The 25812-nt window shown below is 53.2% G+C and overlaps 2 protein-coding genes across 11 annotated transcripts in view; one reads left to right on the top strand and one right to left on the bottom strand.

Moving 5' to 3' along the window:
* The window catches only part of STYXL1 (serine/threonine/tyrosine interacting like 1), a 58739-nt gene extending 54370 nt beyond the window's left edge, over positions 1 to 4369 (bottom strand). For 2 of the 10 annotated variants that reach the window (XR_004676270.1, XM_034988614.1), the window contains exon 1: positions 4231 to 4347. The gene's annotated coding sequence lies outside the window, so the exon portion shown is untranslated. Of the gene's footprint in view, positions 1 to 4230 lie in introns of all 10 variants that reach the window. The other 8 variants (XM_034988612.1, XM_034988611.1, XM_034988609.1 and 5 more) reach the window with 7 other exon arrangements.
* A 91-nt stretch (positions 4370 to 4460) lies between these two features.
* Positions 4461 to 20763, top strand: MDH2 (malate dehydrogenase 2). Its single transcript, XM_034988606.1, has 9 exons — positions 4461 to 4662; positions 10548 to 10716; positions 12165 to 12248; positions 12704 to 12813; positions 14070 to 14195; positions 17024 to 17101; positions 18374 to 18473; positions 18807 to 18958; positions 20447 to 20763. Exons 1-9 carry the CDS (start codon positions 4597 to 4599, stop codon positions 20576 to 20578), a joined length of 1017 nt encoding a protein of 338 aa, XP_034844497.1. The 5' UTR covers positions 4461 to 4596; the 3' UTR covers positions 20579 to 20763.
* The last annotated feature ends 5049 nt before the right edge of the window (positions 20764 to 25812 follow it).

The following is a 25812-nucleotide window of genomic DNA, read 5'->3' as shown; positions in this document are numbered from 1 at the left end:
GAGCAGGAGCTCGGGGAAATAGACATTCCTTTACTTCTACCCTAGTTCTCTCCTCCCAATTTCGCCCAGGATCCTCGGACAGCTACAAATCCCACAGATGGAGAGCACCGTTCAGAGCATCTCAGGCCAAGGAGCTGACCACGTTTCTAAGTGGAGGGAGCCTCGGGTGCTGCCTGAGGGGCAGGATCCCCCAGGATCTGGTATGGTCTTTCCTCAATCACAGCCAGACACCTTCCTTATGGCCTGAACCTTGACAAAGCTAGAGGACATAGTTCCAGGCTAGAGCACCCCCGAGCTGTGGAGGTCAGAAGTGGTCTTGAGATCAGTCTCTCAGTTCAGAGGAGCACCCGCTCCTATCATTAGTGATTGCTAGAATCTCTGGATTTCTGAGGCAACAGGTATGGGCAGAGGCCCAGACCCAGGTGCCCACATCCCTGTCCCTTGTCTTCTATCTTGCCCTCACTTCCGTGTCCCCAAACCTAGGCCCACTACACACCTGAGAGGGACCCTTGCAGTCCTGGGAGAGTGACAGGTCTGTCCATGCCATTCACCTGGCAGACATAGGGGCTGGTCAACTGTAATGCAGTCTCCCAAAAGCTGTGACCGTAACATCTGGTCTCACCTCCTCCAACTCTGCCCTCAGCATTGCTTCTCCTCTGCTCATTGATCGGGCTTAAGCCTCACCCTCTGCTCCTCTGAAAGGAGCATGAAGGAACTTTCTAGAACATGAAAATGTTCTACAGATTGTTTTGGGGGGCAGTGGTTAAGGGTGTAAATTGTCAAAACCATCCAACTGAACACTTAAGATCTGTATACTGTATCGTATGTAAACTATATGGCCATAAGAATAAATCCCATGTAGATCCAGGTGTTTCTGTGTTCAGAGATATGAATATGCGTGTTTGTGTGTACGTGTGGATAGAAGCCTGGGTGTGTAGCCCCACCTGCACATCGATGACCTTGGTGTGGGGTCTGGGCTGTGGAAACCATGTGGACTTGGACACACAGAAAGTACACACTGCAGAACTCAGCTCAGCCTCCACAGCTACCAGCAAATCCCCATGTCACTGTTCATTTGCCCAGAATTTTCCCCAACTGCTGTAACAGTTATCCAAACCTCCGCAACCCTCCTTGGGTCCCCATGGAGCACCTTCTCTCATTTCCTCGTTCTTGCCTGGGAATGTTAAGGCCACTGAGTGTGAACACCCCTCCTCAGGCAGCTGCCCCTGGGGGGTGGGAGTGATGGGGCTTCATGCTTTCTCCTGGAATCCTCTGACCTTATCCTCTCCCACCTAAACCTTCTCTCTTTCGGCAATCTCAAAGCCTTCTCCCTCCATTAGCATCCTTCTGAATTCCAACATTCACAAGCCTTAGCTTTCTTGAAACAACTCAAGAAACCAGGAAACCCTTAGAATAGCTTGGCCTGTGCCCTCTGCCGCTAGTGCAGGCAGAGAGGCTGGCGCTGGGCCCCAGCCTGGGAAAATCTGAGGCTGGCTAGCTGGCAAGAGAGGTGGTCAACTGGAAGCCATGGTAAAGGGACTTTGCCCAAGACTTGCCACCTGGAGGGATGATGGGCCAACTGCAGGTAGTATGGAATTCCAGAAACCAGGGGCTGAAGGAACTACGGAAAGCAGCAAGACTGAGGCATCACCACCTAGGTCAAAGGAAACACACCAAAAAAGTACCACATGGAAGATAGTCAGCTACAAACTCCTGTCCAGCTCAGAGAATACTAATGCCGATGACAGGGGAAATTTCCTGCCCCCATCTCTACTCCTACAACCCCCATGGGTCTGAAGCCACAATCTAACAGGGGAGGGGGCTTGTGAGGAAGCAAGAGGGGGAAATGGAGAAGCCAAGCACCCTTCCCTCCAAGGGTGGGAGCCTAAAGCAAGCTTGAGGGGAAGGGAAGCTCTGCCACTGAATCAAGCTGAGATTTGACAACTAATGTGAACTGGACATGAAGGCGATGGCAGCGAGTCTGTTCTGGTGCCTCGATGTAACCCAAAGAGCAAGCAAAGAAAGCAAGCAACAAAGTGTGGGATGACAAAACTGTTCTAGGACTGCAAGGGGCTTCCTGAGAGCCCCCCCCCCCCCACACCATGTTCGATGTAACAGTCACACATGCAAAGCAGAGCACAGAATCAGTGCTTAATACAGTAGCTGTTAATACCGTTATGAACCATCTTGGGATTGAAAAGGAAGCAGCTGGGAACTGTGAGACGGGCTTTCCTAACAGTCAAGTTGTTTGGGGTGGCCTGAGTAGAGCACTTGGCAGGGAGGGGGAGGGACTCGAGCCCCTGGTGTTGGGAGTGAGCCTGAGAATCTGTGATTCTCCTATTTCTCATGGCCTTCCCTCTCCCCTCTACAGGGATGCCTTCAGCCCTAGCCTCTCTTGGGCGTTCAATCCCACATTTCACGTTGGAGTAACTCCCCATCTGCCCACTGGTACTTCTATGTGGACGACTCACCATCACTTCCAACTCAACCCATCTAAATGGAGCTCTTTATCTTTTGCCTCCAGCCAGCTCTCCTTCCCCACAACCCCAAGTCCCCTGTTTCTGCACATATATACTTCTCTCAGCCTGATGTTCCTCATCCCTTGTATTCATTTCTTAAGCCCAGATAGGCATAGACTAATCAATTCTTTTCTTGAGACTGCTTCCTCATTGGCCCCATTCCCTCTATTTCTATGGCCACCATCATAACTCAGATCTTTGTCATCTCCTAAGACAGCCTCCTGAACAATTTCCCTGCCCTCCACATCTTTCCATTAGAAAACTTGGCACGCCAAGGTCAGTCCAATCTTCCTCATAGTGCCAGTGGCATCATAAAAACCTGATAAACACTTGCTGCCCAAGGAATAAAATACAAACTTTGCAGCGAACATTCAGAGGTCCTGCACAATCTGGTTTTTTGCAACCTGCTTTTCCCAGCCTTATCTAAAACTATTCAACTCTTCCAAAACTCAGAGACCCACTGTCAACCTGGTGACGTGGCTGGACAATAAAGACTCAGAGATAAGAAACCTATCTGACCACAAGGAACTCTCAGTTCTAGTGGTAAGATACAGGGGTAATGAACAAGAGAACAGTTAGTGATAAGATAAAGGACACTGCTCATCTGCATGTCCCCAACTCCAAAATTTTGGAGAGGATCTATTCAACATCTGTAGACTTAGGCTTTTCTACCCCCAGGTTTCACTTTGGGCTCTTCTTTCTCATCTAAAACTTGAACTCCCATGCCCAGGCAAGGATCTCTCCCTCCTCTGGAGTTGAATGGTCCCACTGAGTAACTCCTTCCTGAGGGTATCCGCCTACATGTCTCATCCTGACATCCTTCTCAAATGGCCCCCACCCCAAATGTGGGTTAGATGCATCTCCTCTGTTCCCACCACACCTCATAACTTTCCTAGTGTTGCCCCTATCATGCTGCCTGCAATACACCTGTCTCCCCCAGTAGACTCAGCTCCTTAAAAGGCAGAAAATGGGCAGATCTTGTTACACCAACAACTGCTGCACATCTATCTGCCCCACTTGACTGAACTTCTTGAGGAATTCTATATACCCAGAAAATAGTTGGGGGTGGGGGGGAATGAAGCTTCTAATTCAACTCACAAATTTAAATGATAAATTTAAATTCCTTGGGAGCAAGAACCGTATCTTTACTTTCTGTCTGGACAAACTCAACAAATCCACTTAACTGGGCTCAGCCACAGTTTCTTCGTACCTACAGCAGCAACAATGTAGCCGTGTTCATAGCATTGCTGCGGAGACCTGAGGATTAGGGATCGGGTGCCATGCAAGTTACCACCTGGATACCAGTTTCCTCGTCTGTAACACGGGGCTGCTTTCCTGTAAACTCGTAGAACAGAGCCTCGCCCACTGTGCTGCGTCTGCCATTCTCAATGGGGGTGTCTGTGAAGGTCCTGTGCACCTTGAGGGACGAGGGCACTGGCCGGTGGGCAGCGGGGGGGGGGGGGGAGGTAGGGCGCTGTGCATTGAAGTGACTGATCAGAGAAGACCCCATCCCCCCACCCCACCCCCAGGACTCAGCCTTCTCTCCCCACTTCCCTTTCCAGAGCTTTCCGGAGCTCGGAGCCCCTCCTGCTTCCAGGAGTAGGAGGGGTGGTTTTGGCTGAGGTCTAGGGCCCGGACCGCACCCACACCGCCGGGCCTGCAGCGCGACCTTGACCTGTCTCCTTGTCAGAGCGTCTGTCTGGGGCCCCACCTGGAAATGGCTCCTCTAAGGCGCTTCCAGCCTAAATCCCGTCCTCTTCCACCTCTGTGGTGCGGACTCTCCCTCCCACTCGCGACCGCGTCTCCCCCACCTGCCGCACGGAACGCGAGACACGCTACGCCCCCGCCCGGACTGCGCTCCCTGCGCGCCGGAAGCGACCCCCCGACTTCCTCCTCCACAGCCCAGATGGACGTGCTACCGCGAGATCTGGGAGGGGGGTGGGGCCGGAAGCCGGGCCACTCTCGCGAGGCCGGGCAGAGCGGAGCCGGGAGGCCCTGTGCGGTGTGGAGGTCGTTCGTGTCACCTGCCAGCCGCCTGCGCCTTCTCCTGCCGTTCCGCTCCCCGCCCGCTCCAACTATGTTCTCCGCGCTCGCCCGCCCTGCGGGCGCCGCTCTCCGCCGCAGCTTCAGCACCTCGGCCCAGGTAGGCCCGACGAGGGGCTACCTGCAGGCGGAGGCCCCCCCGGCCGGGGCCACGTGGGTTCTGGGCTCGCGAGCAGCCCTGATCCCCGGGCTAGCCTAGACCGCAGGGTCGTCCGGTACCGACCCGCGCCTGTGGCGCCCTGGGCCGGCCGGGATACTGGAAGGGACGTGCCGAAAGAAAGCCCGGTAGCGGGGGGTGGGGGGAGGCCCCCCCCAGCTCTTTCCCCCGGACCCCCAGAGAGCCTCCACTTGGTCTACACAACTTCAAAGTTGAGAAGCTTTGGCTGTAGGGCCGAAAATAATTTATGCTTGTAGGCAACTTTCTGTAGTACTTTAAGCGACTGACCTTGTTCTTGTAGCATCCGTACAAATAACGTGTAAGTATTAACTCCATAGTGCAGGCAGACTGAGATACCGAGGGTAGGGAACTGGTCCAAGGTTACAGTCATTTGTCCAGAGAGTTAAAAGTCCGCTCTCCTGCCCGCTGTCAGTGGGTTTTGGATCGTCAAGCTTTCCCTCTAAGAACGTAAAGACGCTGCCTCCTCTTCAGGACCCTTTTGAAGGATCCTGCTTGCTGTGGGCGAACTGGGCCTGCCCCCAGGTGTGGTGACTGTGCAGGGCTTGGTTTGGTAGTGCTTAAGCCTAAGCTATTTTTAGTCATCTTCAAGGATGGTGGTTCTCTAACTCCGGTGTGTGTTAGAATCACCTGGAAGCTAATGAAGGACGGGCCAGGGTGCATTGAGGGAGGGTAGGACCTGCACCTTTTGTATGTTTACCAGGTGCCCCAGGTGATTCTAATATAACTAAAGTTTGAGAACCCAGGAGATGCCCACATTGCCTCTTTATTGCACCCAAGAGGGAGTTGATGAGTAAAGGAGATTCCAGATTTCTGCTTTAGCTTCTGTCCTTCAGATCAGTTTCTTGTGCATTCAGTTCATTTGAAAAATAAGTACACAAGTAAGAGTATTGAGTATCCATGCTCACCAAGATCTGTGGTGGGTGCTGCAGGAGATACCAAGATGAACAAGGGGTGGTACTTGAGATAGGCCCCAAGTGAGTAAACTTAGGACAGGTGGAGGTGCTGAAGACTGATGCTGAGGAGTGGGGGAAGGGAACTGAACTCGGGTAAGACTGTGAGATTTGCTGAGGGACAGTTGGATGAGGGGTGCCAGAATGAAGCACACGAAGACTTTGGGCTTTGAAATTGCTGAGATGAGAAAGGCTGCTGGAAGAGAGTGGATTTGGGTAGGGGGAGGATATCAGGAGTTCAGTTTGAGATGTTGAATTTAAAATGCGTATGGGACATACAAGTGGTGATACTGGAAGGCACTAGAGTAAGTGAGAATGATGAGCTTGAGTGAAGTAGGTACATTGGTCTAGAGACTTTGAATCCTGTATCTTTTTTTTTTTAAGAGTGGGGGGGGAGAGGGAGAGAGAATCTCAAGCAGACCCCATGCCCATCGCTGAGCCTGGGGCTCGATCCCACAACCCTGAGATCACGACCCAAGTGGAAATCAAGAGGCTTAAATGACTGAACCACCCAGGTGCTCCTGGATCCTTAACAACAAAAATGTATCGGGGCGCCTGGGTGGCTCAGTTGTTAAGCATCTGCCTTCGGCTCAGGTCATGATCCCAGGGTCCTGGGATCGAGCCCCGCATCGGGCTCCCTGCTCGGCGGGAAGCCTGCTTCTCCCTCCCCCACTCCCCCTGCTGTATTCCCTCTCTCGCTGTCTCTCTCTCTCTCAAATAAATAAATAAAAAATCTTAAAAAAAAATGTATCAAGAACACAGCCTCAATATACTTATTTCTGCAGTTATATATTAATATATATGTTATAACGCAAAAAACAGAACTTTAAAAACAAACCATAGTAGGGGCACCTGGGTGGCTCAGTTGGTTAAGCGACTGCCTTCGGCTCAGGTCATGATCCTGGAGTCCCGGGATCGAGTCCCGCATCGGGCTCCCTGCTCGGCGGGGAGTCTGCTTCTCCCTCTGACCCTCCCCCATCTCATGCTCTCTCTCTCAAATAAATAAATAAATAAAATCTTTAAAAAACAAAAAAAACCAAACCATAGTAGACATATTATAAAGCAAACTTACAAATGAAGGAAGTGTTACCTATTTGCAAAAGTTGCTGAGCGTGTGTGCTGCTAGCAGCCTCTCCTCAATGCAGAAAAGATGAGCAAGTTTGGAAATTGGTCTTCTGCAAAGAGATCAGGAGTTAATCTCTGCAATACCACAGATTCATTCTACATTGTAAAGATTCCACCACTGAAGGACTGTATTTTATACATATTAACTAAATTGATGAAACTTTGTAATATACAAATAATGACATCACCTCAACACCGAAAGCAACAGAATGAGTGAGGAGGTCATCTTATGTATCATAAGGGACTGATTCACTTAAAGACCCTAGTGAGGGCATCAGGTCAGTTCCTTTCTTTCCTTCCTTTTCCTTCCTTCCTTCCTTGCTTTTTTCTTTTCTATTTTCAAGTAATTCTACACCCCGTGTGGGGCTCTACAGTGGAACCACTGCCCTTGTCAGCCTTGGAGGCCAGTCTGAGTAATTTGGGCATGAGGGACTTCAAGGAGATTCTTGAGTAAGGAAGTGAAATGATCAAAAGTTAATTTTCAGAAGGATGGTTTTGAGGTGGAGCTGAGGGCCTAGGGTAGATAATAGAATGGGAATGGAAGGTGGGGGGAAGGTTGGGAAGATGTTTGAGATGCCAAGTCCTCCAAGTCCTAACTGGGTGTCTCTAATAAGGGAAGAGGCAGGAAGTGGTTCTAAGGGTTTGAATTTGGGAGAACACGGGTACTATTTGGGAACAGGGTGGGAGAAGTAGAAAGCATACATTTATTTAGACAGTTGGGCTTATGGGACCATTGGAATGCCTAACAGAGCTGGGAATGTGGGAGTTGGAATTGGAGGTCCCTAGGAGTAGAGACAAGATGTGAGAGTGATTGACTGAAGATCGAGAAGTGGATGAGATTGCCAGACCTCAATTTTGGGTTGATCTGGCTAGTTACCTTTTCTGGGAAGTCATGGGTCCCCCTTTACAGCACCAATTTAAAAAAATAAATAAATAAAACTGAAGATTTTTAGTTGTATGTGCTTTTGGGGTTTACTTTTCTTAAGCAGATGACACACTTTGGGTTTTGTTTGGGCTTTGGTTTCGGGGTTTGCTAACCAAAGTCCATTATTTCTAGTGGCCGTTGCTGTAGAATATGATCTGCAGTGAGAGTATAGGGACCCAAAGCAGATGGCTCTGCCTGAGAGGACCACATATGGTGCTTCAGGTTCTTTTCCCTGCTATTAGTTTGTCTCCTTCCTTGGCAGCTGCCTGCTGGCCCAGAATAGGCTCCCCTTCTCATTTGTAAGGTTAGAGTAGAAATAAGCTCACTGAGGAGTTTTGTTTAGGCCTTGAGTGAGCCCTAGTGGGGAAGGGTACTTTTTGTATAATGAGGCTTGTATCCTACTTCGTCATTTGCTATCTTTTGGGGCCTGGGTATATTACAGTTTCTGTGCCTTAGTTCCTCATATGTAAAGTGAGTCCATTAATATTACTTAATGGAGTTCTGAGAATCAGATAAGGAAAGTCGTAGCTCAGTATCAGCCCCAGGGTGGACCTGATAAATGGCCCGCGGCTACCATTTTGCTGGCGTTCCCAGTAGATGAGGTTGCTGGATGGTGGGAGTTTCAGGTGAAGTCCTGTATAATAAATTCTGTCCCTCGTGGGAAAGGTTACCAAGAGGCAGTCATTGACTTAGTTGTTGGAAATGGCTGGGGTGGGGGTGGCCGTAAGTCCCATTTGGTCATCATCCTTCACAGACTCCTCTTCCTCCTTAAATGCTGGTGTTCACAGGGCTCTGTCCCTAGTGCTCCTGTCACTGTGTTCCCTTTTGTGTTTTGTCCACATCTGGGGCTACCATTAATCTCAATGCAGATGCATAGGGCCTCCAGACCAAGCCTTTAGCCTACTGGGCACATGTATGTCTGGATGTTTCAAGGGGCTCAAACTCGGCATGCAAAACAGAACTCATTATTTTTTCTCCCAAATCCCTTACCGCTCCTCAGTTCCCTCTCTTTCTTAAAGGCAATGTTGTCTACTCAAGCCGGCAAGTTGTCATGCCAGGTTCCTCCCTCCACTCACCATCTAGATGGAAGGGGAGGGGAGGTGACTGAATCCCTTGTAGCCCGCCCATCCTTCTTGCTTGCCTAGATCCCAACCTTGAGTCATGCTTGGACTATTGCAGTAGTCTCCCTGCCTCCATTCTTGGATATTTCCAGGCCATCTTCCATTCTGCTTCATGTCTTTTTAAAAACACAGTTCTGGACATGTTTTCCCCAGCTTCTAAGACCTTTCACCGATTCCCCATTGCCCAGAAGGACCAGATAGACTCTGCTAGGCTCTCAGCTTTGTCCCTACCTTCTTTCTTCTTCCACATGCATCCAGCAATGCCCAAGCCCTAGAGGACTGCTTCCCTTCACTAGGCCGTACTCCACAGCTCCTCCCCCTAGCATCCATCTGGTAAACTGCTGCTCCTCCTTCAAAACCCCCTCACACTTAATTCTCTCCTAGTGTCTACCTCCGTGGCACTTGTCACACTAGATGCTGTTTATTCAGTTTGCACGCCTTTCGGTGTGCAGGTCTTGTCGTTGGTGCTAGCAGGTCAGTCTGGCGTGTGGCAGGTAGGAGGTCCATGCCTATTGAATTGGAGGTGAGCCTTAAAGATGAATAAGCAGCCCCTTTGGAAGACAGTCTGGCACTTTCTCAAAGATTAAATGTGGAGTTGCCACGTGACTCCTCAATCCCACTCCTTGGTATAAGAATAAGAAGGGGATTAAGTGATGCCAGTCTAGATGTACTTAGCTCTGAAGTAGCTGTCGGAGGTCAAGTCTTTTGACTTCTAGCTCCAGCCTTCTAGATGCTAGCAAGGCAGTCGAGTCTCTCAACTGTATCACTTTTTAACTCTTCCCTGCAGCTGACATGCCCAGAGCCACCTGCTGCTTGTTCTGCCTGGCTTAGTGTGGAGCAGTAGTGATTCTCAGACTTCGGCCGCTGCCAGAGTCACCCAGAAATGGTTGGCTATACAGAGGCCTGAGCCCTGTCCTACTTCGAGGAGCCTGGCCCCCTGTGGGCTCTGTTAGTCCGGCGGGTAATCCTCAGAGACCCCGAAGTGTGGGGCACAGGCACCTGAGGCTGCAGATCTAACTTAACTGCTAGGGAAGGAGCCTTTCGAAACACACATCCCTCCTGATGCTGCGTGCCCCCTCCCCCATCAGCTCCTTTCCCTTGTCCCCTCCAGAGCCAGCAGGGCTCTTCCCCATTCTGCTTCCCCACGGGCAGTGAACGGCCTGTTGGTGGGTGCTCAGTATGTGTTTGTTTATAGTTAAAACTGCAGGTTGAGGGGCAGGTGCCTGAGTAGAACTTGTTCATCTTTCGGGGGGTGTTTGCAGTAGGACCTCGACTGTCACAACATCTGTGGACATAAGTTCCCTGTTTCCCGGAGATAAGCCTCTACGCTTCAGAAGAAAACCGGACCTTTGGACTGGTAGAAATTCGACGCTGGTGTCTCATTTGGCACCAGAGCAATAAAAGAGACCCAGTGCAGTATTTTATAGGCTATCACGTGACTACTTCTAATACCGATTCTGTATTTTCTCTTTTAATATTTTTATTTATTTATTTGAGAGAGAGAGCATGAGAGGGGGGAGGGTCAGAGGGAGAAGCAGACTCCCTACCGAGCAGGGAGCCCGATGTGGGACTCGATCCCGGGACTCCAGGATCATGACCTGAGCCGAAGGCAGTTGCCTAACCAACTGAGCCACCCAGGCGTCCCCCGATTCTGTATTAAGAGTCCTTTCTCTGTGCCTCTTTTAGAACAATGCGAAAGTAGCCGTGCTAGGGGCTTCCGGAGGAATCGGGCAGCCCCTTGCGCTTCTCCTCAAGAACAGTCCCTTGGTGAGCCGCCTGACCCTCTACGATATTGCTCATACGCCCGGAGTGGCCGCCGATCTGAGCCACATTGAGACCAGACCAACCGTGAAAGGTACTGGACGCGCTGAGCCTGGAGACTTTGCTTCCCTTCTCCCCAGTAGACCAGGGTCCAAGCGATAGAACACGGTTCTTCAGTGAAAGTAGATCAGAGACTCGGGGTTTCCACGTGCATCGTAGAACTGAATTCACAAGTGACTACGTCTTTTTGGACTTGAGCCTGTAAAAAATTTAAATAGCAGCATCTTTCAGAAAAACAAAGGTGATCTAATCTTCCCATTTTTAATTTTTTTCTCATTTGAAAAGTAATAGGATGGGGACTTTCGGGGACTTCTGGAGATTGGGGGGCAGTAGGAATGCTGTACCCCCGGGGCTGCAGGTTGGCTTCCCATGTCCTGGGCCAGCCCTCCCGTCACCCTAGGCTCCTCTGCCAGGTTCCCAAAAGCACGGCCTCCTTAGGGAGATCTGCTCTTCCTGTCAGGCAAACGGGTGTATGTCATCCAAGAAGTAATTCGTCGTCATACATATCATATATCCTGGTTATCTTGCCTTTAGTTTATAGCAGTATCTACCCACATCCCCAAATTCTTGGTTAAGTCATTTCTAAAGCAGTACTGTAATTTACCATTTGTTTAGTTTACTACCTATACTGTTGGCCACTGAGCAGTTTCCTATTTTGCTCTACTCTAAATTCAAATACATAAGCCGTGACGAACATATTCCTCCTTACATCTTGTTTCCTAGAAGCCAGAAGTCGAATCAGTAGGTATGACTGTAAAGTCCCAAATTGCGGTCCAGAAAGGTGGTAGTAATTTCTGTCTCTGCTGGCCATGCGTGGGAATGCCCTGCGTGATGGTGTTCACATGCGTCCTCAGCCGTTGGGCACAGCTCGGGAGGTCAGTTGTCAGCTCAGACGTTTTTGTGCCTTCCGTAATCTCTGAATTTGTTGGCTCGTTTTCTTTTGGAGCTTCTGAAAGCTCCTGCAATAAGGAAAAGTCCAAATCAAAGCAAATTTTGGTCATCAGAGCAAATTTCCCTTGCAGCCTTTGAAAATGGACCTTTTTTTCCCCTCAGATGATAGAAATAAACAAGAGATACCAATACTTAGAGTCCTTCTTTATCAGCACCACGATTTTCTCACGTGGCTTTCAGTGTGTCTTCAGATCTGACCCTGAGATGGAGCTTTTGTTAGGACGCCCGGGTGGTTGGGGGGAGGAATAAGCAGCTCTTGGAACTGGGAGCCAGGAAGGCCTTACAGATGCTAGCGGGTCCGAAAAAGACAAACAGCTGAACTTGGGTGGCGGGGGGGGTGGCTAGACGGTTGATCCATTCCACGGGGGTGGGACCCAGGCAGTCGGAGGCTGGAGGAAAGTGGCGTGAAAGGCGGCTGGAACAGTCGGACCCAGTGGGGGCCATCTTCCCCTGGCTCCGTCCCCACAGCCGTGCTCGCCTCTCCAGATCAGAAAAGGTGAACTTGCTCTCTCCTGGGGTGGGGGTGTCTAGGCTACCTCGGACCTGAGCAGCTGCCGGATTGCCTGAAAGGCTGCGATGTGGTGGTTATTCCAGCAGGAGTCCCGAGAAAACCAGGTGTGTGTTTGGAAGCCTTGCCTCGCATATCCCTGGCAGTCAGGTGGGGACATGGTTTTCCGTTACAGTGGATCGAGTCAGCGTCCCCGTGGCAGAGAAGAATTCCAGAGGCTCCCCAGTCCCTATGGGATAGAGAGGCCTCCCTTTCTTTGCCCGGCACATGTCTGCCGTGTCTGTGCCTGCCCGGTCTCATGTTCTGTGCATGCGGTCTGCCCGGAGTGCCCTTCCTCCACCTGCTGCTCAGGAGCTCTTGCTGATCCTTGAGGATCCTCCTCAGATACCTCCCTCCCTGAGCCCCCTCCCCGCCTTCCATCCCCTCCACTTGTCACACTAGGTTGTTTTTCCTACAAGATAGATTGGCTTGGAACAGGTATAATGTTTGGTTTCCCTGTAACAACTGACACACAGCACTGGGCGGTTCATTTGGTGCCTTGTGAACATCTTGGATTTCTCAGGCATGACCCGGGATGACCTGTTCAACACCAATGCCTCCATTGTGGCCACCCTGTCTGCTGCCTGCGCCCAGCACTGCCCCGAGGCCATGATCTGCGTCATTTCCAATCCGGTGAGTGCCTTCGGCAGGTGGGCCGCTAATGCCGTGCCAGGAGCCCGCAGTGAGCAGGAGGTGGAGGTGCTTGCAGGGCCCAAAATCCGATTAAGGGGCAGCAGCGGGCGCGTGGGATGAACTAAGTGTGAATTCCAGCCTGGTTTTCCCACCACTCATGGGCCTTTGGGTAAATCACTCAAGTCACTTCCCCTCTTTGTGTCCGTTTCTCCACCTGCAAAGTCCATTCTTGAGGCTCCGTTCAGCCCTGATTGTGGTGGCCCATTAACCTCTTTTACCCTGTTCTGCTCAGGGTTTGCGGTTCCTGGTTCCCCATCAGGCTTGCTCAGCCACCCCGGGCCCTGCTCGTGGGGTTTTGTGGGGAGCTTCTCCTTTGATTCCCGAGAGCACACATGCCGTACCCACACATGCAGCCCCCACGCCTCCCCAGCAGTCCCTTGGGTTGCATTGGCCCACAGCGCACTCTGTGCCTCCTTCCCGGGTGAAGCCGGCCTCTGAGGCTCAGGTCCTGGGTGGAAATGCAGTGACAGTGATGTTGACTGGGGGTCGTGCCCACCGATCCACGCCCGGGGCTTGTCCCCAGGGCCTCTGAGGAGCCGATCCCCAACTAGCTCACCCTCCTCGGGGCAACCGGTCTGCAGTAGGGAGCAGTCACCGCTTTTGCTGGGACGCTAACCTAGCGCCTAACGTAAATCCTGCGGTGGGCTTGCATCTTTATTATGCTCTCTCTGTGCACCAGGCACTGTGTCAGCGCTCGCTGTCTATTAAGTCCCATAATCTTCACGGCCTCGGGAGGTGGTTGTCTCTGCCGTGAGGAAACCAGTTGCCCAGGCTTACCTTGCAGAGTGGCCAAGCTGGGACTTGACCCGAGGCCGTCTGAGGTCTTGGCCCCACGCAGTGCTCTGCTTTGTTCAGGTGTTGGCCCCAGTGGGAGCGGGAGGTGTCCTGTGGAGTCAGCCTCACTGTTAGGTTGACAGCCGGAAGGTCGCATGCACATCTGAGCCATGGACCCCGGGGGCCCCTACGGGGAGGAGCACCTGCCGCCACAAAGGGTTCTTTGTGGGGGGTGGGGGGAGTAGGAAGTCAGCCCACGGTGACCTGTTCCACCACGAGGGCAGCTTGCCTGTAAACAAAGTTACCGGGGCAGTTTGGCCCCTTAGGACTTGCTAGTGGTCTGGGGAAGAGATGTTTCTGTCTGTGGCATGTCTCTTCTCTCAGGATGAGGGCAAGTTACACCTCTCTCTTGCATTTGCCAGGTGAACTCCACCATCCCGATCGCAACGGAAGTTTTCAAGAAACACGGAGTCTACGACCCCAATAAAATCTTCGGGGTGACGACCCTGGACATTGTCAGAGCCAATACTTTCATTGCGGAACTAAAGGTAAGGGACGCATCGGTGTTCTTCAGGCTCCCTTCCGGACGTCCTTGGCTGATCAGTGAGCATAGGAGACCAGGGGGTCTCCAGTGCTCTTGGGGCTGGCCCCCGTGGGGCAGAGTAGCTCTCAGGTTTCCTTGGGGGATCCACACAGACCCCTGCAGGTTTAACCGCAGCCAGGTGGAGTCTTGACTCTGCTCCCTCTCTGTCCTCCCTGGTGCATCGAGGGGCTGGGCTTTTTCCCAGACTTCCCGCTGCCTCAGCTGGGCTGTGCTAAGTTCCTTGCCTCTAAAAACTAGAACTAACAGGCTTTCCATGCTAATGGTATCTGTCAAATGAATGATAAAATCGGCAAACGTGAAGAATTTGGGAACGTGAAGAATTCCTGAAGTCCTGAGATGTCAGGATCGTCGATCCTGGCACGGAGTTCTGACTGCGGTCACCTGCGGCTCGCTGGGCTGCTGACCGGGCCACTGGGCCCGTGCCTGGGGGGGCGGGGACCAGCGCCAGTGCTGGTGTCCTTAGCAGAACCACTTCTCTGGCCTGTGGAAGTGTCTTGAGGGGAAGCAAGGGGAGCCCTTCATCAGCCCGGGAGAGGGTTTCTGGGCCAGTGTTTGCTGGCTTGCAGATGAGGGGGCCTCTCTGAAGTAGGAACAGTTGTCCTGCACACATGAGACTGTTGGCCTTGATCGTATGCCCCGTGTGCCAGGTAGGTCCGCTTCTGGAGTGCGGTGCCCTGTCTTCGTTCATGCTGCGGCACGTCCTCAGCCCCTCTCCTGGGGGCGGGGCTCCCAGAGATCCAGAAGACAGGCCAGGCCTTGGGATTCAAGAGCCAGTGGAATGTAAAAACCAGTCGGGCGCGGACATGGAGGGTAGTTGACTGAGTCAGGACAGGCTTTCTGGAGGAGCTGGCATTCCCGCTGAGTCTGACCAAGGACAGCCCGGGAGGGTGGGGTTTGGGCCTCCTGAGGTTTGCAGCCCGGCTTCCTGGGAGCCACAGTGCTCATTCTCTTTGGGCTTTTGTGGTGCTCCCAAGCTCTTGGGGGCCAAAGCACGCCATCTCCCCCGGGCCCCTGGTCCTGCTGCAACACCCTAGCTGCACGTGGTGGCTGCACGTGGCTATGTAAATTACTTAGAATTACAGAAAATTAGAAATTTCGTGTCCTCCATTGCGCTGGCCACATTTCAGATGCTCGATAGCCACATGTGGCTCCTGTGTTCTCGCAGAAAGTTCTGTGGGATGGTGCTGTCATAGCCTGGGAAGTTCTGCTGTTTGAGGTGGAGGAAGGGGGATCTTGGTCCCTGGCAGATAACCTAGTGCTTGTCAAGCTTCAGTTAAGTGAATTGTCCTCTCCCTCAGGCTCTCTGGCATTCTGGAAAAATCCTGATTTGTATCAGGAATGAAAGTTGGCCCTTAAAGCACCAGTGTCTGGAGCCTCCCTCAGTCTTCTCGGCCATCTTCCGCCCCTTTGCCACCTTCTCTTGGCTTTGCTGATGTGATTACATGTTCTTTACGGCCCCAGGCCTTTGCTCTTTCTGCTCCTTTTGCCTAGAATACACTTCCTTTGGCAAAGTCCTGCTGCTCCTTCTCAGATGAAGTTACATCTGTCCCAGAAAGCCTCTCCCGGGCTGATGAAGGGCTGCCCTTGCTTCCAGAGCCGCCCTGTGTGGCCGTCTCAGCACAGCAGCCGGGGACGTCACTTGTCTCTGTCTCGTAATCAACAGTGAGGGTCTCAAAAGCAGGGCCTCCTGCTTGTGTCCCTAGTGACTGGCACACTGCCTTGACACGTAGGCGCCGCTGTGTGAGCTTCCTGCTCCGTGAACTTGGTCCTGTGGGCTCTGCCCCCCTCAACGCTGGGTCGCCCTTCCTGGGCAAGGCGGGTTCTTAACTTAGGGCTGCTCTCTTTAGCAGCTGCGGCATTTAGGGAAGGTAGCATCATTGGGGGACTGCTCACTTCCCTCCCTTAACTCCCACTGGATTCTTTTTTTTTTTTTTTTTTTGGACCATCTTAAGAAATACCTGGTCCAGGGGCGCCTGGGTGGCTCAGTTGGTTAAGCGTCTGCCTTCGGCTCAAGTCATGATCTCAGGGTCCTGGGATCGAGCCCCAAGTCGGGCTCCCTGCTCCTCAGGGAGCCTGCTTCTCCTCTCCCTCTGCCTGCCTCCCCCCTGCTTGTGCTCTCTGTCTCTCTCTCTCTCTGTCAAGTGAATAAATTTTAAAAATCTTAAAAAAAGAAAAAGAAACACCTGGTCCGCAGATTGGGGGTGTTGTGCCTCCAGTTTAACAAATGAATCAGCCTCTCCTATTCAGCCCTGACAAAGAACCATGGTGTTTTGACCCCTTACAGCTCAGTTTTATTCTGTCCTAATCACTGTGAATTGACAGACTTCTCACCCTCAGGTTTTCTGGAATTGTTTTGAATTTTGCTGTACAATGACGGGGAGGGAATTGGACTCATTCTTTGTGACCAAGTATGGGGACGTGAATCTGGGCTGGTGCATGGAGAATGACCTTAGCTCTGGGGAAGAGGACTGTCTTCTGAGGGACCAATGGGGGGACCCTACAAGGAGGCAGTTTTCTGCTCCCTGTAAAGGAAGACCCTCAAAGTGACCTCACCATGTGACACGTACTCCTCGCTGCGCCTCTCCAACTGATGTTCCGTGCGGTTGGTGGGGCCATGGCAGGAGATCTGAACACAGCTGGACTCCGGTTTCTGTGGTTTCTTTGTTCTGACTTCTGTGGATTTTTTCCAGTATTGGTCCTTTAGGTGGATATGACATGGCTTATACTCAAAGAGCTTTAAAAATTAACAAAGCTTCATACATTGGTGGCCAGGGTTTGGATCCCGCTCGAGTCAATGTTCCTGTCATTGGCGGCCATGCTGGGAAGACCATCATCCCCCTGATCTCCCAGGTAAGTATGTCACCTTGCCAGGAAGCCGTGTTACCGGGAACACCTTTAAGAGGTTCCACCTCGAGGTACTGAAGACAGACTGACAAAGAACTAAGCATCTGTCATATTTTGAGAGAATTCCTGCTGTGGATATAGCCCCAGCCATTGTCGGGGGTGGGGGTGGTTCTTGAGTGGCCTGCAGGGCTGTGGTCAGGTTCTAGCACTTTGGGGTCCACACCTGTGGGAGTGAGTGTGGTCAGAAGGTGCTCACAGTGGCCAGCTCCCAGCACACAACGAAAACTGCTGCAGGAAACCACTGAATTCCTGGTTGGGTCAGAGCAGGTAAAGCTGCTTTGTTTAAAAATGAGTAGAGGGGCACCCGGCTGACTCTATCGGTAGAGCTTACGATTCTTCATCTCAACTCTGTGAGTTCGAGCCCCACACTGGGTGTAGCGATTACTTAAAAATAAAATCTTTAAAAAAATAAATTTAAAAAAAAATGAGTAGAGACAAGGTGAACACCACTGAGAATGAGATGTATTAAGTCAGTGTCCTAACCCCTGAGTATAATGCACTTAGGACACAAAATATTTGTGCTGTTCTTGCCAAAAGTGCATAACCCAATGAGAAAGGTATGAGGAAACCTTCTATAAATCTAAAATGATGGACATTCTACAAAACGAGCTGTCAGTCCTCTTGGCAAGTGTCCAGGAAGACAGGACTATTAGGAAACGGACTGAGGTGGGGTCCTGGGTGGGAACTGGGACAGGAAACGGACAGTAGTGTTGAAATGGGTGACATTTGAGTAAGGTCTGTAGTTAATGTATCGATGATAATTTCGTGGATCTTCATAATTGCACTGTGGCTATGTAAGATGCTAATAACATTGGGGTAAGCCAGGTGAGGGAAATCTTTGTGCTATTTTTACAACTTTTCTCTAAGTCTAAAATTAGTCCAAAATATTAAAAGTTCTTTAAAAATGAGTAGGGGCCGGGGGGGTGGGATGGTAGGTTGGTGCCCGGCTGGGCACGCGACTCAATCTCAGGGTTGTGAGTTCAAGCCCCACATGGGGTGTGGAGCTCACTTTAAAAAGCGAGGGGTGGGTGGGCCGGTGGTAGGGGCCACCTACACCTCCCAACAAAGTTGACTTTTTCTTTAAAGCAGAGTTGGTCTCGGTTTCCCCTGTAGTGGCAGTGGCGGGGGAGGGGTCTGCCACGAGAGGGGGAGGACAGTGTGGGGTCTGGGAGTGGTGGCAGCACCTGCTCACGTGGTCCCTGTGGCTTTGGCCCGCAGTGCACTCCCAAGGTGGACCTTCCCCAGGACCAGCTAACAGCCATCACTGGGCGGATCCAGGAGGCCGGCACAGAGGTGGTGAAGGCCAAAGCTGGAGCAGGTGGGTTCTCGGGGGCAGCCCCCAGGTGAGGCTGTGCTGCAGTCCCCAGTTGAAGACCGGAAGGGCCCGGGCAGGCAGCGAATGCTCTTCTCGGCTTCCTGTACGTTCACGGGCTAAGCCAGCCTGGTGGCAGGGGGCAGCCCAGCTTTGTGGAGCGGAGTGGCGGTAGAGGTCCACGCCATTCACAAGTTTGCGAAATGAAGAGATGACAACCTAAATTCTTCACAGCTGAAGCTGAAGGTTTTGCAGCTGCTTTATTTAGCCGGGAGGGCAGGCTTGCCCGGATCTTCCGGTCGCGGTGCTAGCTTGGCTGACCCACCTGTGTCCTCCTAGGCTCGGCCACCCTGTCCATGGCGTACGCCGGAGCCCGCTTTGTCTTCTCCCTTGTGGATGCGATGAACGGAAAGGAAGGAGTTGTGGAGTGTTCCTTCGTTAAGTCCCAAGAAGCAGACTGTGCCTATTTCTCCACCCCGTTACTGCTGGGGGTACGTATCCCAGAGGTTGGGGCTTGTGATGGTGGAAGCAGGTGCGTTCTCTATACTTAAGATGGGGAGCCCTGGCCTGTTTGCTCCATAATTCAGTTTTCCCCTGTGCAGTGACTGTGTCCCAGTGCCTGGGCTGTGCTGGGGTTTTGAGGGTGGTCCCACGTCCCAGAAGTAAGAGCAGGAAGAAACCTCAAATGGGGTAGGAACCCTCCTTCCCCGTGGATCGGCCAGCTGGTCAGTGGCTGACTCGACGTGTTTCTTGATGAAACGCTTGTTCCACCTCAAGGCAGCCGTGGACAGTTCTGAAGGAGAGGCCTCCCTCCACCAGCCCACGTGCTGTACCCTCTGGCTCGTACTTGTTCCTTCTTGTCCCGACCTCAGGCCCGCCGAGCCGGATTCCTCTTCCAGGGAGGCCCGGAGACAGGTCACTGAGCTGTGAGATTTTCCTGGTTTTCTTCCTGGAGCGTGCTGTAGGTTGTCCCCTTGAAGTGGTGGCGTCCAGGACGGAGGCCATCCCGTCCCATTGCTTGGCTTCGGCCAGGCTGTTTTGGAGGCAGCTGTCCAGTCTGGTGACTCTTCCTGAGTGTTCGGGGAGCAGACACTGCTAGGTCTCACTCACACACCGTCCAGCCGGCTTTCCATTTCTGACGTGCAGGCAGCCACTGTCATCAGACCGAGGGGTGGCTGCCTTCATCTCCTGCCCCGAATGAAACAGTTTGGCGATGTGCCGGGCCACCCAGAGGCCCTTCCCTTAGATGCCTGATGTCCAAAGATCCCTGAGATGTGGCCCCAGACCTTGGGGACCCCGTGTGGTGGAGAGACAGGCACTATTCCGGGACCGGGGCGGCGCGGGTGTGTGCGGTTGGCAGGCCCTGCAGGCCCTGGGATCAGGGAGGGCTCTCCGGGGAGGCGGCCCGGAAGCCGAGGCTGCAGGTGCAGGCACACGGGCTCAGCCGTGGGGGTGACACAGCGACACACCTGCTGTTTTCCTGATGTCTCCCGTCTCCCTACTTGATTACATTGGACTTGGGTGGATATTACCAGCCTAGCAGAAGACGGGAACCCAAAAGTATGGTCCGTGTCAAGGAGAATGACGTTCAGTGCTGCTAAGGATTGAGTGCTCCATGTGCCAAGCCACCCACGGGTGTTCTCATGGCCTCCTTTGGGGTGGATAGTACGCCCGCCCGGTTTCTAGATAAAGAAACAGCCTTGGCCGAGGTGCACACGGAGTGAGTGTCAGGGTCTGGATCCCAGCCGGGGGGCGGTCTGCCTGAAACCCAGACTCCAGGCACAGCTCACGCCATCCCGGCTGGCCAGGCTCCCTCAGCAAGCTGCCCCCGGCGGGTGGGCCGGGCAGGGTCATGAAGTTACACGTCAGGTTTTCCTTAACAGCCTCGTTCATGGAAACCTGTTGTAAAACTTAAGTATTTTCAATGATCCTTCTTAAATTTTAAATTGTCCAATTTTACCCCCTGCCGTCTCCTCCAGAAAAAGGGCATTGAGAAGAATCTAGGCATCGGCAAGATCTCCTCTTTCGAAGAGAAGATGATAGCGGAAGCCATGCCTGAGCTGAAGGCCTCCATCAAGAAGGGAGAGGAGTTCGTGAAGAACATGAAATGAGGGGAGCAGCCAGCGAGCAGTCCGTTTCCCTAACTTATGAAGGCATCATGTCCCTGTAAAGCCATCTCCTACCTCCTGTGTTTGAGTTGCGGCAACCACGAGTGTCGTGTTAGCGTCGCCATCCCTTCCAAATCGCCGGTCTGTCTGTGGGCGCATCAATAAAAGCAGGCTTTGATTTTCTTTTTCAAGGTCTCGGCAAATGTGCTTTCTTCCCCGTTCGAGCTGGCTCCAGAGGGCCTGTCTGGCGTCTCCATCGTGAATCCGAACGAGAGGTTATTTAAATATCAGGCTGACGCGTGATGGTTTCATCAGTAGCGTCGACAAAGTCTGAAAAATTTATCGGTAGCTGTTCCTCCCAACCCTGCTCTGCACCATTGCCTCCCTCGGCTCCGTGTCCTCAGTGTCCCGGGGTGACAGTTGGTGGCACATGCCCAGCCGCCGTTTTCGGCCCCCGGCTCCTCCCATGTGGTGGTTTCTGGCTCAGCCGACAGCTCTGTCTTCTGCATCGGAGCTGCCTCGGCCAACCGCTGTCCCACTCCAAATCTCCTCCTCTCGGACGGGGGCCACCCTAGGCCAGAGCTGTGAAGGCTGGCGCGGGGGCTGAAACGCAGCACCGGCTGCCGGGCAGCGTGGGGGACGCGGGAGGGCTGGCTTCGTGGCTCCAGCAGGACCTAAACGGGAAGTTGGTTGTATTCTCTGGGCTTAGGGTAAATGTGGGGAATTAGAGCCAGACCTGTTCCCGTTAGTGTCTGGCGCGTTCCATTGCTTGGAAAGGGAAACAGAGCCCTGTGCCTGAGAAGGAACTTGGCCGCAAGTGATGACCTTCCAGTGACCGGGTGAAAGGGCAGGTGGGGGCGGAGCTCTGCCCTGGGCGGGACACTCCTCAATCTACAGGAGCTTTTCCTTAAAACTAAAATGGGTGTTATCATTATGACATCATTGTTTTCTTATAAGAGTAATAGGCGTCCACTGTTTAAAACCTAAAATGTGGGGCGCCTGGGTGGCTCAGTCCGTTAAGCGTCTGCCTTCGGCTCAGGTCATGATCCCGGGGTCCTGGGATCGAGCCCCGCATCGGGCTCCCTGCTCAGTGGGGAGCCTGCTTCTCCCTCTCCCTCTGCTGCTCCCCCTGCTTGTTCTGTCTATAAATAAGTAAAATCTTAAAAAATAATAATTAAAAAATAAAAATAAAAAACCTAAATAAAATGTAGCCAAAACATAAAGGAAAATAATCACGGGTGATGGTATTTCTCCTCTTCCGTTTATTTTGAAAGTTGAGATAAGGTCTCATGTGTCATTTTGTAGCCTGCTCTTCTGGTGAAACACCACCCCGCCCCCCGGGTCTAGTTGCTTTAATGCCATTTTCTGTGTCATCATTCGACTTCCCCCCCCCCCCCCCCGCCCCTTCCCCCGCAGCCTTTCTGCAGGCTGACAAGGCTCTGCCGGCTGCTTCTGCCCCAGCTGCAGGGCCCAGCCGGCCTGGCGCATCCAAGATGGTAGCTTATGTGTGCTGGTGTGTAGGGGCTGCCGGGGAGGCCGCCGGGCTTGTCACTCTTCATGGGGCCCCTGCTGCGGAGCAGGCAGATCTCTTACTTGGTGGCTTGGGGTTCTCGAAAGTGCAAAAGCAGAAACTGCCTGGCAGTAGGACAGGCTCAAAACCGGCCCCATCCTCGAGGTGAAAGCAAATCCCCAGGCAGGTCCAGGCATGGGGGGGGGACCGACCATGCAAGGGCCGGAGTCCCGGGAAGGCCTGGTTCTTCAGGGGCCACCTTTGGAGACGAGCTACCACTCTAAGCACGGATGTATTTTCCCTTATCGCTTGTCATAACGGGGTCACCCTTACGGGGAGCCCACGGTAACTACTCCACTGCCCTTGGATGATTTGGTCACTGAGGGTTTCGCTACTGTAAAGAGCAGGGCTCTGGATGCTGCCTTTGGACTAATTCCTCCTGGTAGTTCTGTGTGTGAAAAACCATGCCAGCTCTCTCTCGGGTCATCTGCTGTGTCATGGGATCCTTGCGGCAGCCCTGACAGGCAGGGCCTAGTAGACTAGGTGACTCAGAGCAGGTTCAGGAAGGTTCGAGAAGGTCAGTGCGCATCTCCGCATACCAGCGGTCACCACACGGGGGCCTCCCAAACGGTTTGCTATTGCTAAAGATGCAGCTTCCTGAGCCCCCACCTCTCAGAAGTTCTAACCTAGCAGTCTGAGAACGGGGGTGGCCAAGAATGGAAAACACTGCAGGATCTTCCAGATTATACTGGGGAGGGGGGGCGGTGACCCACCACGCTTTGGACACTGGCTACCCCAGAGCTCTTTCTACTCCATAGGCCTCCTGCCGTCCAGGGATCAAGTCAGGTACGTGAGAGCCCATGAGAAGAGTGCAGATGAACTAGTGTAGGACTCAGGACCAGGTTCGTTCTGGATATTTTGGCAGAGGCAGGGAGCAAGGGAGGAGCACTTGAGCTGGCCCTGCGGGCTGGCTTGGATTCCCACAGCAGGGAGAGCAGGACGGGCTTGTCTGGCAGCCGCAGGAGTGGCTGGGCTTAAGGGAATGGGCCCAAGATGGGCTTGAGGAAAGGCCAAATGTTTGGCTTGCAGCCTAGGGCACAGGAGGAGGGAATGGGACTATTCTGGGGACGGTGTGGAATGCCAGGCTGAAGAGCTTGGATCTCCTTCTGTGGAAGTGGGGACAGGGATGGTGACACGATCCCAGGGTGTGACTCAGGAGACTGGGGTGAGGCCCAGGGGACACCCTTGCTCCAGGCCTGCAGGCTGTCCTCTAAGCAGGAAAGCTGCGGCGGCAGGACCCACTCAGGACGCTCAGCAGCAGAAGGGCTGAGGGCCCAAAATAGGGTGGCAGTGAGTGGGAGGAAAGGGATGACGGGGACACAGAGACAAAGCAGCAACTCCCAGCCCCGTTCCCACCATGCAGAAGTCCATCAGCCAGTTATCGGGGAGGGTTAAGCTAACCGCGCCCCTGCTTCCAAGCTCCAGTGACGCGCCTCCTGGTCCTGGGACTGGCGGCCATCCCCACCTTCTGGCCGCCTTCCTGACACACGACTCCCGTCTCCCCTCAGCGAGGAACAAAAACCCAGGGGTTGGGTGTATGGTGTTTATGACCATAATGAGCTGGCTGAGGCCTTTGCTGGGGGGAGGCCAAGAACCAGGCTTTAGAGAGCAGAGGGAGGCCTGGTGTGGAAGCCACCGGGCGTCCCCACCGAGGGTAATTACATGGCCGAAGACTTGGTCCTGCAGAGGGACCGCGTGCAAGTCCGGGGTAGACACCGCCACGTTGCCTAATTAGAAGGAAAGCAGAGTGTGGCGGCCTCGTGGCTACCGCAGAAGGGCTGGAACAGCTTAACCTGGAATGACCCTGAGCCCGCTTAGGAGGGACTTACTCGCTGCCCCCCTCCTCTGCAGTTCTCCCAAATTGCCTGGAGAGGGAGCTGGAGGCTGCAAAGCAGCTGCTAGGGACAGGCGGGTCAGGTGGCGGAACGAGGATTAGCATTCCCGAGCCAAATCCGGCTCTCCGCCCTGTCTCGTTTCTGCTCGCCCAGACTGGAGGGTGACTGCCTCTAACAGGGGGAGGACCTGGGAGCGAGCCCAGGGAGGTCTGTGGAAACCGGCCTGGAGACACAATAGGCAGGGAGGTGGTGGCCGGAGGGGGGGGGGGGGTCAGGAAAGAAACACCCCCATCCCCATTAACCTGGCCCAAGACTCAAGGCCCTGACCACCACCACCACCACCACCCAGCCACCCGCGAGCTGGTGGAACAGCAGGGAGGATAACTTCGCACTTCCGTTAACCGGGTAACCTTGGACTCCTCTGCTCTGCAGTGCCCTGTGCGGATAGCAAGGGCAGGCCACTCCTTCTGGCATCCCCAGGAGGTGGCGATTCATTAACCCAAACCCAGGGTGGACAAAGGCTGCTGGCCGGCCAGGAGAGAAAGCCCCAGGACCCCACCAGGCCCTGCAAGGGGATGGCCTGGGGCCTCCAGGTGCTTGCCTGAGTTCCCACGCGGTGCTTTCTGGACCTCTCCAGTGTCTACCCCCCTGGGGCTTCGACCGAGCTCCTCAGTTAACCCACTTTCAGAAGCCACCCCACATCCTCCCCCCGTCTGCCCTCCCAGGCCTGTGGGCTCACTGCCTGGGGCAAACTCCTAAAAGCAGCCAGAGCTGGGGCCAACCAGAAATGTGTTCTTGCGTGCCCTTTCTTTCCTTCTGGATGCTTAACTAAATCCCCTCAGAAAATCCAACAGGGTCACCCAGAACCGGATGCCCCAAGTGGGGCCAGGTGGGTTGTTGATCTTTGGCTGGTTTGCCCCAGTAGAGCTAATCTGGTTGTGAAATAAATCCCTGAAGCAACTAGTGAATAGCTTCTGCCCCAGTCTGCTGGCCCCCTCCCCTGGGACCCCCGGGGGCCTCCCCACCGGTGAAGGGGTAGAGGAACCGAGGAATGAGGCTGGAGAACAGGCTCCCCACCCAGCACAGCGCCCCCTGGTGGTGCCGACCACCGCCCCCCAGCCTTGTTTGGGTGGGGGCGGGGCTTGGGGGTGGTTTCCATCAGCTTCACCCACCCCATCTCCTTCCCCAGGGCCAAAGCTAATGAATGAAGCAGTCTGACACAAAAGGCTTTCCCCAACCTAATAAATGAAAATGAAAGTGTATAATATGGTTCCATGCAGGGTAGAAAAACAACAATATTTTTTAAAAGTCCCACAGAACCCCTAAAATACCCATTTGTATTTGAAGGTAAATGCACAGGAAAAGGTCTTCAAAGAATTCATGCCAGTTAGCTTGGTATTAACTTCGAGAATGAGGAAGGATGTTGCCTCTAGAGTGTGTAGGTAGGGTGCTCTCAGCTTTCTACCCTATATGCTTTGTGTTACGGGTGAATTGTGTCCCTAAAAATTCCCATGTTGAAGTCCTAACCCCACGTACCTCAGAATGCCACCTTCTTTGGAAATAGGATCGTGGCAGATGGAATTAGGTACAATGAGGTCACACCAGAGTCAGGTGGGCCCCTAATCCAAAATGACTGGTGTCCTTATATAAAGGGGAAACATGCACACAAGGAGAACATCATGTGAACACAAAAGCAGAGAGATGGGTGATGCATCTGCAAGCCAAGGAATGCCAAATATTGCCAGCAGACCACCAGAAGCCAGGGGAGAGGCATGGGACAGAGTCTCCCTCATGGCCCTCAGAAGGAATCGATACCACAGACGCCTCAATCT

This window comes from Mirounga leonina, unplaced genomic scaffold (genome assembly GCF_011800145.1).
Source record: "Mirounga leonina isolate KUSES-001 unplaced genomic scaffold, KU_Mleo_1.0 Mir_454, whole genome shotgun sequence".
NCBI classification, from domain to species: Eukaryota; Metazoa; Chordata; class Mammalia; order Carnivora; family Phocidae; genus Mirounga; species Mirounga leonina.
Note: the sequence above shows the minus strand (reverse complement) of the source record. Positions and strands in the feature narration are given on the sequence as shown.

What these genes read in the sequence shown, in the direction of transcription:
- MDH2 (XM_034988606.1), top strand. Translation starts at nt 4,597, where the DNA reads ATGTTCTCCGCGCTCGCCCGCCCTGCGGGCGCCGCTCTCCGCCGCAGC. An exon ending in CTTTCATTGCGGAACTAAAG is followed by an intron (nt 14,196 to 17,023) that starts GTAAGGGACGCA and finishes ATTGGTGGCCAG; the next exon opens with GGTTTGGATCCCGCTCGAGT. An exon ending in CCACCCCGTTACTGCTGGGG is followed by an intron (nt 18,959 to 20,446) that starts GTACGTATCCCA and finishes CGTCTCCTCCAG; the next exon opens with AAAAAGGGCATTGAGAAGAA.